Source organism: Phlebotomus papatasi, chromosome 1, assembly GCF_024763615.1.
Source record: "Phlebotomus papatasi isolate M1 chromosome 1, Ppap_2.1, whole genome shotgun sequence".
In the NCBI taxonomy this organism is placed as follows: domain Eukaryota; kingdom Metazoa; phylum Arthropoda; class Insecta; order Diptera; family Psychodidae; genus Phlebotomus; species Phlebotomus papatasi.
In genome coordinates, this window is record NC_077222.1 from 47,610,978 (window position 1) to 47,623,109 (window position 12,132).

Genomic DNA, 12,132 nt, shown 5'->3' on the forward strand with positions numbered 1-12,132 from the left:
TTTTCTGTGTTTGGAAATTTTATTATATTTACCAAAATCTATAAAACGGTGCAGGTTAAAATCCCGAAAAGCCAAAATCGTAAAAGGTACGAAATGTGTGGAAAACAGAAAATTTCCCTTTGCCGCCAGTAAGTGCAGGTGCAATCCTGGGAGTGGGTATGACACTTTTAAATATTCGCGATTTTGGCTTTCGGATTTTTGGCGTTCGGGATTTTGGTTTTCAGGATTTTGGCCTTCAGTATTTTGATGTTCGGGATTTTGGCGTTCTGAATTTTGGTTTCGGGATTTTGGATTTCGGAATTTTGGCGTTCAGGCTTGTGGCATTTGAGATTTTTGTTTTTCGGGATTTTGACCCATTCGGAATTTTAGCTTTTCCATATTAAGCCCATTTGGCATTTTGGCTTTTCGGGGTTTTAAATTTCTGCAAATAAATCTCTTTTTTTTCAAGAATTGCAATTCAATTATTTTTAATTGAGAATTTGAATCTTCCTTAAGTATTTCATTTAAATTTTGTCAAGTTCCTAAATGTTTAATCGAATGTAATATTTTATTCTCATCACATTCTTAAATTAGTAGAAGCCGTGAAGACGTTCCAACTTTAACCAATTAAAAAGAATGTAATGAAATTGAAATATCTTATTCTAGAAAATTCTGCTGATTTTTTAAGACTGGTTTGTCAAACGCTTTTAACCGCTTTTAATATTAAGTAAGTCTAAAATAATTTCTCTTGAGTATGTTCGGATATTTGAAAATGTACAAAGTTTTTCTTGTAATTTATTATTTCAAAGCTTTATATTTCGAAAATTATGCATTTCTGAAATTACCCCATCATTCCCTGGTTCTATCATATTGGCAGCTTGGATACGTTCAAAATTCTAGCTAATAAGAAGTCGGTATGAAACTAAAATAGTTTATGGGATTATTATATATTCTTTTACGCAAATAATACCTTATTTATTTTTTATATTTTCTAAAACATTAATTAAAACAGATGCTGTAGTGACAGTATTACGATCCTAATTTATTATGGAGGCTTGTCGGGTGTTAAAAGACCTTTCATTTTATCTTAGTAAAATATTGAAATCGGTTCAGTAGAATCACATCAGAGCTTTGATAATCCCTTGAGCAGAAGAAATTGTTTGGCCTATTACGGGTACAATAGGAAATCTTTGTGGCAAAATATCGTTTTCATAGTTAATTGTACTAGGAGAAAGTGCATTATCTTCTGACGACTCAAGCTTCGGACAATTCAATTTTTTTCTCTATGTTCCTTATGGATTTCACCCATAGCTCTTTTCTGAAAATTTGAGGCATAGGACTAGCTATTAAAATATAATATTACAATGGGCCATATTAATTTATAACATATTGAAAATGTTGAAAATAAAATGAATTATTCGAAGCATAAATTGACCGAAGATAGCTCACTTTCCCCAATTATTCTGCCTTAATGAAAAAACTTGGAAAAACTGCATGATAACTCGAACTAAAATTTCAAAATTGTTGTATATACAGTAGACTTTCGCTCAATCGGCTCTTTTTCAATCGGGCGAAAAATTTAGTTGACAATTTTCATGTTTAATTATGAAGCTAATTTGCTCAAATTCTCTGTAGTTCTTCCTATTTTATCGTGATTCTTTATAATTGAGCGATTTTTGTGCAATTTACAAAGGCTTTGACACCCAAATCTATCGATAAACCGGATGACATTTCGCCCCAAATGCCCAATTGAGAGAGAGTCTACTGTAATATCAATTTGAGGCATTGTACCAGTATAACCGAGAAAAGTATTCATGGTCATGTTTATGTACCGATTGGAGAGATCCACATTAACCGCAGCCTGATGCACAGCACTGACTGGGATAAACTAGTTTGACTGTGGTGGTTTCTTCCAACCACCAAAAGCACGCTCAAGTTCCTTAGCTACAGCTAAACAGAGGTGATCCTGCTGAGGACTTGCTACAATCTGTACACCGATTGGGAGATTGTCCTTGTCCATGCCTACCATGGCACTAGTCACAGGCAATCCGATTGTGTTAAAGACCATCATGTAGCTCGTGTCGAGAAGTTTATGGAAGATTCTGTAGTGCTGTGGCGCACTGGTGGGAAAGCAGGGATAGATAAAGACCCCATTTGTGCCCAATAGTTGGACAAAATGATTTTTCAGTTCATTGGCAATTTCTTCAAGTTGCTTGTGACGCCTGTCTGGAAGACTTTTAACAAATTTTTGCAGATATCCAATCAAAACGGAACTGAAGATATGATTGGAACAACCAAAGAGGTACTTTATCCACTCTGTTGAGAGATTTTTACTCTTTTCATCCTCCCAGGATTGATTGTATATTGTCTCAATGTCCTTTATTCGCAATAACTGTGAGATGGAGATGTCAAATGACCATTTTAGGAGGTCAATGTGTACTTTTTGGGCATTGAAGTGCCTTGCGACTCGAATAACAGCTTCCTGCATGTCGGATGTGAGGGGTCGTGTGAGTCCTGAAGGTCCATCATTGTCCATGTAGTAATAATTAATTTTTTTCACATCCACTGCTTTGTCTATATCCACGGGGGGTCCTTCAGGATTTCTCATGCATTTCAACAGTAGAGGTAAATCTACAGCGTATCTGGTCATTGGAGCAATTGTGAAGTAATCTCCCCATCGTGGATCGCCGCTTGTGGGCACGTGTCCATAAGGGGAGACGAGGAATGGAGTGGGTTTATGTCCAAACACTCCAGTGAACATTGCTGGCAAGCGAGCTGAACCACCAATGTCAGAGGTAAGGCTAAGTAAGGTCGCTCCAGCTCCCAGAAGACTCGCTTCTCCACCACTGGAACCGCCTGGAGTACGTTTTAAATCATAGGGATTTTTTGTCTGGCCCGTGACTTTGTTGAATGTCTCCCAGAACATACAGAGTTCGGGAGTGTTACTGACGAGAAGAAAGATAGCTCCATTTTTTCGTACTTGAGCCACACTTGGAGCATCTTCCTTGGCAATACGGCGATTTTCATAACGAAGTCCCGCTTGATTAGACATTCCACAGAGACCTATGCTCTCCTTCACAGTAACAGGGACACCCAAAAGAGGCGTTTCTCGCTCAATGTCTTCCACGGATTTTGTTGTGCTAGAGAGAAAATCATCCACAGCTCTAGCTTCCAAGAGTGCCTCATCGAAGCGATCCTGAACGATTGCATTGAGCAGATGATTGACTTGCCTACAGCGGTCAATATATGCCTTTACCACATGTTCACTCTTGATCTGGCGGAATGAATGACGAAGAGAATTAATCAGTTAAAACTCTGATTGTTGAAATAAAATCTATACACTGGGGCACAAACTCACCTGCCTTGTGCGTATCATTTGGGCAAGATCTACAGCTGGAATTTCCAGAATATTGGTGGACATGGGTGGAATTTTTTGACGTGATATCCTCAATGTCTTCATCCAGCTGTATGGAATGACGAACCAGCTCAAGATAACAATTGCCCCTCGCAACATTCTGCGAATGATCCAACTCATGGTTCTAAAAGACAGAAAAGGTATAATGAAAAATAACAATTTTTAATCATTATTTAATCTATCTGAGTTTATTTATTATGCAATTTACAGGGGAAAAAAACCAATGTGTGAAGAAATTATTGTGATTTCTCGCTGTTAGCAATGGAAATACCATGGTGAGAGAAAGAAATCATATTGAGACGACAAAAGAGACGAAATTTTTGAGCACCACTTACAGGTATTTTTGAAGACTTTTTTTTGTATAGTGACACTTCAACCTGCGCATGGAGAAAATTTCTTTTAATTTTTTATATTAGTTTAATTTGAAATTGTCGGAGTATTTACGACGATTTCTCTCTCAGTTCCATCATATAACATAACAACTTCTGTTGTCGTTGTCTATCTGATTCCGAATGTAATGGCACCACAAAATTGAATACAGCCGGCCGGCTGGCTGACTGTCCATATTGGCCGTGTATCAAGACTGATTCTAATTTTATTTACAATAATGTAGATTTTTAGAAACTAAAAATAATTTTTGATCACTCTTGGTTACGGAAGGTTTTGCGAAGTTGAATAACAAATTATTATTATTAATGTACTATAGGGTAGAGAAGCCTAATGCCCTAGACACACTGACAACTTAAGCCGAGAGACGGCTTAGCGTAATTATAATCACAATAAATATTAGATTACATTTCGATCAGTTTCTGATTAATCAGTCTCTCAGCTTTAGCCGAGAAACGGCTTAGTACTTAGTGGGAAACTGCGTTTGCGGAAACTTCGTATTTTACATGTTCGTATTGCACATTCGAAATTGCAAATACGAAATGTAAAATAAAATGTAAAATACGAATTTTCCATATTCCGGAAACTAATGGAAATTTAATCAAATCATTATTTTGATTATAATTACGTTAAGCCATCTCTCGGTTAAAATCGTAAGTAATAATTTCAAAATTTGCTCAAAATAGGATTAATTTAATTAAAACTTATCAATATGAAAGGATTTTCGATTTATTTGAAGCACAGGGAATCAAATATTATGATTATGACATATGCAGATAATAAATAAATAAAAATTCAGTAGTGCCCTAGACACACTTACGGCTAGAGTCCAGAGACGACTAAACTAGTTCATAGTCAAGTCAGTTTCTGACACACTACAAATGAGGATTAGCATTTAGTGGTATCCACAAAACATAACTTTCCTGGATTTTTATGTAGATATTTCTACTGAAATGCACTAATACTCCTCTGAAAATGAAAATATTTGTAATATCATGTCTCAGTACACGTGCAATAATTATTGTTAATTACAATTATTTGTGAGGTGGAAGCGAACTCGCAACCTAAGCCAATTTAGGCGATTCTAGTGATTATTTCTTATTGTTATACTTGAATTGTAAAGTAAATTTGAAAGTTGTTTCATTTTTAAAGGACTTCTAGTGCATTTCAGTAGAAATATCTGCATAAAAACTCACGAAAGTTATGTTTTGTGAATGCCAGAAAATGTTAAGCCTCGTTTGTAGTGTCAGGAACTGACTTGGCTATGAATTTAGCTTAGTCGTCTCTGGACTTTAGTCGTAAGTGTGTCCAGCACATAAGGGAAAGTGGCACATGCTTTGCACAGTCCCAAGCTTTATAATGAGTTCATAAAACTATAACAGAAGTTGTAAGATTTATCTTGTTTAATCTATTTCTCTTGAATATTTCCCTTGTCAGTTCTTCGCCGATAAAAACTCAAATTTGATCAATATTTGATTTGCAATTCTAAGAAAATGGAAAAGACTATATCATCGCTTGAATCAGCAATTATCGTAATTTTTTCGGTCCATATATAGGATATTCAAATACATAATAAGGGAATGCATGGTTTAAACGAGCCACTGATTTACTTGGTGAGTAAGTTACGACAATTTCTGATCAAAGCGACCATGTAAGTTTTGGTAAAAAGAAAATAAATAATATTTTGTTTTTCCTATATCTTAAACAATGTTATTAATTTATTATTCTATTTATAAAATTTATTTATTTTACATTATTTAAAAAATACCGCTTTTATTACAAATTAGTATTTATAGTTTTTAGTTGTTATTTTTTATAATCACAGCTATTGTAATCCTCCTACCGACCGGTCTTATTTTTACAACCGCAATTTTGGGGTCCGATTGGTCGATCGATCGGTCCTAAAGAGCCTGTATCTTCATCCCTTTTAGCACTAAACCTACCAAGATCGTCAAATTGACCGGTTTAAAAACTTTTTAAAATTAACACATATTTAAACGGTACAATGTCGCTATCCAACTTTATGAATTCCTTAAAATATCCATTTAATATATTTTTCAGTGTATAAATTTTAATTTTTTTCCTCTTTCCCAATAAAAATTTGTTGAGCATCCTACCCTACCGCGGTCTGTCATTTGACTGAAAACACTAGGAAAAACGACCAAAAACGGTCTGTCGGTTTAGCGTTAACTGCTCGACCTCCGCGAAAAACCAGTTTTCATAATCCAAATTGTTTTGAATTTTTCAACATCCTGGCTTCCAAACGGTCGAATATATTGACTTGAACGATCTTTGGTGACCTCCTGATCCACAAATCAACATTATCTAGTGAACTAACTTGCCCAAATTAGCCCACATCCTTCCGAAGGAAATCCTTTAAAAATATGTTTTTTCGACTTAGGGCAGAATCACATTGAGAATCAAATGCTCCACGTTTTTCCTAAATTTATGTATTTTCATTGAAATTCTTACGCTGTGACACAATGTGAAAACAACCATAAGAAAATTTAAGAAAAAAAAAACAAAAATGCTATAAACGGTGAGCAAAAAAACTGTACGATTAATCACTCGTACAGTTTTTGCTCACCGTTTATCGCGTTTTCATTTTATTTCTTCAATTTACTTATATTATTTTCATCTAGTGCGGCGTCAGAGTATGATGAGGTAATACTGTAATTGAGAATTTGCCTAAGAATTGCAATGGAATTGTGGAAATTAAGGCAAAACGGTGAGGCTTTGACGGTGAGAATTTGACTGTTAATGTGATTCTGTCCTTATTCCAAATCCAAAATAGGTCCTGGCGAGTTCGTTTATTTTTCGATATGTTTTGAAGGTAGTCCAACTGAACATTTCAACCTTCGACACCTATCACCGGAAAAACCGCCATCTTGAATGAGCAAAGGTATTAATTTCCGACCAATTGAATCATTTACTTAATTAAAATGTTAATGCTTTATTAAGTGCCCTCTTCTTAAACATTTTTTTTATAATGATTTATAGACAGATTTAAATCGACATTAATCTTATATAAGCCTAAAAAAAATTGCGAAAAAACTATATGGCAGAGCTCCTTCTCGATAGCTCGAGCAACTCGCAAAGTCTTGGACGCTTTGCAACTTCTTTTAAATATAATTTTTATTACGAATTTTCTGCATCAATTTAAAAAAAATTGCTCTTAAACCGATTTAAAATCGCTTTTTTAGTTTTAAAGAGATATCGTTCTTTGAAAATAAATATTTTAGAGACTTTTTTTTTAATCTGGCCATCAGAAATTTTCATGGTTAAATGCTTAAATAGCTCGAGACTATTCTTCACTCCTAATATTCAACGCACAATCGAGTTTGCACACATTCCGAGTTACAATACATCGAGGTTGCCTGTATTGCCACACGATTATCTGAACTTTTCTTCTTGGACATAAATTCACAATTTACCAAAAAAATCACAACTACAATAAGTCGATTTGGGCTTAGAACTGGCGTTTTAAATATTTTGTAGGTTCACTTGACACCCTTCGAAAATATTATTACAACTTGCAAATTCCTTAACCCGATTTTAAGAAATATCACTTAAATTTGTACTCAGTTTATTTGATGATACAGTACAGATAAAATTGTACTAGTATAAACTATAGTGTACTTACGCGCAACTTGCATTACCTCAATCGCATTTTAACCCTTTAAGGACGATTGGAACACCGGTGTCCCATAAAGAAAATAATTTTTCCTGACTACACAAAGTTATTTTTTTCTTGTGTCTGTACATAATTGTAAAGTAGAAGATTGAAGGAATCTAGAATATTTTTTGCAAGTCTCTATCTATTTGCTATGTAGTAAATATTTAAGCTCAAAAATGACGAATTTTTAAATTCTCAAATTCATAATTGATTTTATTTACTTTTTATACTTCCAATTTTTTTTAAGCAAAACCCTTTTGGCAATAAAAACTACAATACTCATATGTAATATTTTTCATTAAAGCGAAAAATATTATTCATAGGTATTGTCAGAAAAATTACTTAAATTTTTAGGCTATTTTTGTCCCTATCGTTCATAGAAGCACAAAATACACCAAAACAGACTCTGTTGGACTTTCCAAGGTTAGATGTAAGACTTATCATTGATTATGTTTCTCAGTTTAATTTTTATTGTTGATTGTCCATAAAAAGTGTCTCGTCGTTAAAGGGTTAATCAGTTTTTTGAAATGTAATCCTGAATGCGGTACTCTGAATTGTAAATATAAAAGAATAACTAATTATTTATTAGCTAGTGCAAGAAAATGCAAGGAAATTGGATATTTAAATTGCTATTAAAACATTTTCCGCAAGAATACACAATGTGCAGTTGGCATAGTTGCTGTTACAAGCGACAATATTATCTAAACTCTCATCTTCTAAGCAGCACATAGGCTTCGATTAATGTTTTATTTTTTGTTTATTATTTAAAACTTGAATTTACACACATTTTTAATTTCAAGAACTTTGAGATCCCCTGTAAAAAATCTCAGGTACCATAAGTTTTTTTGGGGTTATCACTAATTTTTATTATGCCATAAGTAGATTATACATGGAGAAAATATCTACGTGTAGCTGAAGACCAGATGAATGCTTACACCCTTTATTTTAGAGGTCAGACTAGTAATTTGTATTATCTCAATTTGTTTACGTTGTGAATAACTATAATTATTCCGTCTAATTATTTTAATACGTTCTCAAGCACCCATTCACTAAATTCATGTTTAAATAAATTATCAGTCATATAAGGTAAAAGGAGGTTATCACTATCCTGCTTTTATCTGCCTTATTGTCTAAATGGCTCGAGTATTTTTTCAATTTTCAAACATTCTATATAGAATATAAGAAAAAATACAAGTCACTTTACATTGTGGCTTAAATCGCGATTTCAGCTAAGAAACACTGGTGTTTGCTAAACTTGCATGCACTTTGAATGAATGGTAACTTAATACTGATTTGGTTGTTGGAAATAAATAACACTTGATCGGTGGCAATTTTTATTCCATTTCGATGTAGTATTTAACGAGAATGTGTGCGACCGTTGATATATAAAAACGATACAACCGGTATTTTGTAATGTTGCTATAAAACCATATAAAGATTATGAAGCGAGAATCATTCATGCAACAACAACTTATCTGCTTCTTAAATACCGAAAACCACTTTTTAGCAACATTATAAAATATTATTATGATTCAAATGTGCTTTATGATAGAAGAAAAGATACACGTTTTTGAACTGTATGTTTTTTTTGTAACCTTCTGTGAGATGTCTGCAAGTGCAAAAGAAAAAAGCATTAAGTGAAATAAATTTGTCCATGGACTTGATCGTGGACATATTAATCTTTCATTATTGTGTTTTAACTCAATGGCAAATTTAGGGTTTGATTGATTGCAATTTTAGGAATGGGAGTCAATGGAACAAAAACTTTGCAAAATTAAGCCAAGGCCTTTGTCCAAAATTGTGCATGAGTATTAATATCTGTTATTTTCGTGTGTAAGTAAGGTATGTAAAAAAAAACATAAGTCACGTGGTCACGTGTATTAAAATTTCTCATTTATTTTTTTTTTTGGATTTTATTATTTTAAAAAAATCTTATAAGTACACTTTAATGTAAACATAACACTGCCTTTACGACACCAACGTAATAAGTTGGTATTTACTTGACCCGGCATTTTTACATGCCGAAGTATTAAAGTTGATAATTATGAGCACATGCATATAAAATTTACAACTTTTATACTCTCGAATTTTACAACTTAACTGCTAAAAAAATTGTTGTTTATTTTTTCTGACAATTCTTATGTAATTATCTTCATAACGTGGGAAATTCTATTAATCAATGATTAATTGTATATATTTGTGAAAATGAACACATCTCTATAGACAATAGGGTGTATCAGGTTGACTTTCTTTAAAATACCATTATATATCTTTTTTATGTACAAGGCTATTCCTGCTATTTTGAACATTATTTAGTTTACGAATTTATTACTTAGTTTACAGTTTTTTTGAAAAATGTCCATTCAGACGGTTCAATCATTTGCACCGGTAAAGACTCGAACTTGCAAAATGTGACAGTCGAGTTGGAGGACACACTGACATTGCCTAAGAGCCGAACGCTCTTATCAATTGCACTACGGTCCCCCTTTTCTTTAAATAAATAATTATAATAGTAATATACAATTAGAAAATATATGGATTGTTAGATCCGCCAGGGAATCTGTATAAGGGCGAAGCCCTTAAGGCAATTAAGCGGCGTGACCGCCAGAGGTTGCTCCCAAATTCTCAGCGTTCTTCCTTACGAGCTATTCCCTGCGACGATCCAACATGAACCAACTTTTACTACTAATCCTCAAAATCTCTAGGATACCCCTCCCGTAGGGGTAACTCACAGGCTAACACTAGGAACGTACTTAGGAGAAACCAGCGCCGCTTCGAGAGATGTCTATGATACTAATTCAAATGCCAACGGGGGTTTTTAACGGTTGTTGGGGAATAACTAGTGCTAACAATATTATTATCAATTAGTTGCATTATATATTTGCCTTTATGTGTCATAATATTAACCCCCCATCATACCATGCGTCCGCCGTCGTCTCAGATTATACTAGCTTCAGACCTAAGGCTTAGCTATCTGGCTTAACTCCTCTAATTCCTTATCAGGCACGATTTTTTAGGAAATTGTTGTTTAGAATTGGATATTAAGGGCAAATGATCTAATAGATTTTGAAAAATCAATAAAATCGCTTGTTATTTAGATTTTTGAGACCTTCGGAAACTGGGCTAAACCTCTAGTCTGAAGCTGGCATTATGATCTGAAGATAAAAAATATATTCCTACGTTCTTTTCATTCTTCTATTAATTTTTAAATTAGCGATTTTGCTATTTTTAGTTATTTTTGCTATTTTTAATGGGGAATATCCCTCGTTCTTTGGAAAAATTTCTAAAATTCTAAAATATTTTTAGCATTAATTCTTTCATATTCCCTGGTGCTAAGTATTATGAAGCTACGTCCGGTCAAGCATTTCCGATATTCAATAATTCACAGGGTTATTTATTTTAAAGCATTTGAAAAATATACCAGAAATACTGGAAAGTACAGTAATTCTTATGATGAGAGCTGCTTTTCAAACTAGAGCTTCAATTTTGTTCACAGTGGTCTCAAAAAACAAGGATTTTCTAGTTTTTTTTTTAAACAACTAGATGAATTGCTCCTGTCATTTATTAATTTTTATTTTGAATTGTGACTCAATTTTTAAGATGTTTTAAATGAGTATTTCAGAAAATATAGTTTAAATGTTGTACTTGTATTATGCAGAAAAAATAAAGAAAATATAGTGTTTTCGAATCTTTTTAACCGACGTAACCACCTAAAATCAATATTTTTTTTATTTAATTAATTAATTTTTAAAAAAAAAATCGAAATTATCAACTGTATTACTCTGTGAATATGAGGTTTATCAGAGGTAAATATAAGAATAGCAACTTACATACTGGAACTTTAGATCAATGTAATCATTAAGGAAAGTACACAATCAATGTTTAAAACTTGTCTAAAATTTACCGGATTCTGCGTAACATTGAGTAGGGGAAACCATGGTGGGTCCCGGTCAAAATCCCGAAAGCCAAAATCCCGAAAGCCAAAATCCCGAACGCCAAAATCCCGAAAACCAAAATCCCGAATGGGCCAAAATCCCGAAAGCCAATATCCCGAATTCTTAAAAGTGTCATAGCTACTCCCGCGATTTCACTCGCGCTTGCTGGAGGCAAAGGGAAATCTTCTGTGTCTTGGAAAATTATTCTAAACATTTTCCTCCATATAATTTCATCCCTTTCAGGATTTTAAAAATTCGGGATTTTGGCTTTCGGGATTTTGGCTTTCGGGATTTTGGCTTTCGGGATTTTGGCCTTTTCGGGATTTTGGCGTTCGGGATTTTGGCTTTCGGGATTTTGGCTATCGGGATTATGGCTGCCACCGATAATATTATATTTTAATAACTGGTCCAATGCATCAGATTTCCCGAAAGGAGCTACCGGAGAAATCCATTAGAAAAAAATGGGTTGTCCGAAGATTGATAGCACTCAACCAGGATTTTTTCTGGCGTTAAAGATGTTCGATTCGAATTGCAACAACTAGGGGAATGTTGGCATGGTTCGCACAGACTGAACCTTCAAACAACGCAAATTTTCTCTTTGTTTGCAAAGAGGTAATTCGTCATTTCTTAGCCATAAGATAGATCATTATTAAGTTCATGAATCGAAATGAGAAATGGTAGGTCAGCTCTTTGCAAACAAACAGATAATTCGCATCGTTTGAAGGTTCACTCTGTATGAA

General features: G+C 33.8%; 2 protein-coding genes across 4 annotated transcripts in view; one reads left to right on the plus strand and one right to left on the minus strand.

Moving 5' to 3' along the window:
- LOC129799491 (fatty-acid amide hydrolase 2-B) overlaps nucleotides 1-12,132 on the minus strand; it is a 13,357-nt gene continuing 1,225 nt past the window's right edge. The window contains exons 1-3 of one of the 2 annotated variants that reach the window (XM_055843434.1): nucleotides 8,662-8,786; nucleotides 3,338-3,518; nucleotides 1-3,253 (exon numbers count right to left, since the gene is read on the minus strand). In XM_055843434.1, the coding sequence (XP_055699409.1) occupies nucleotides 1,868-3,253; nucleotides 3,338-3,514 (1,563 nt within the window). In that variant the 5' untranslated portion in view covers nucleotides 3,515-3,518; nucleotides 8,662-8,786 and the 3' untranslated portion in view covers nucleotides 1-1,867. Of the gene's footprint in view, nucleotides 3,254-3,337; nucleotides 3,519-8,661; nucleotides 8,787-12,132 lie in introns of those variants that run through there. The other variant, XM_055843432.1, reaches the window with a different exon arrangement.
- LOC129799493 (acidic mammalian chitinase-like) overlaps nucleotides 3,417-12,132 on the plus strand; it is a 27,190-nt gene continuing 18,474 nt past the window's right edge. The window contains exons 1-2 of one of the 2 annotated variants that reach the window (XM_055843442.1): nucleotides 3,417-3,534; nucleotides 3,605-3,731. In XM_055843442.1, the coding sequence (XP_055699417.1) occupies nucleotides 3,667-3,731 (65 nt within the window). In that variant the 5' untranslated portion in view covers nucleotides 3,417-3,534; nucleotides 3,605-3,666. Of the gene's footprint in view, nucleotides 3,535-3,604; nucleotides 3,732-12,132 lie in introns of those variants that run through there. The other variant, XM_055843441.1, reaches the window with a different exon arrangement.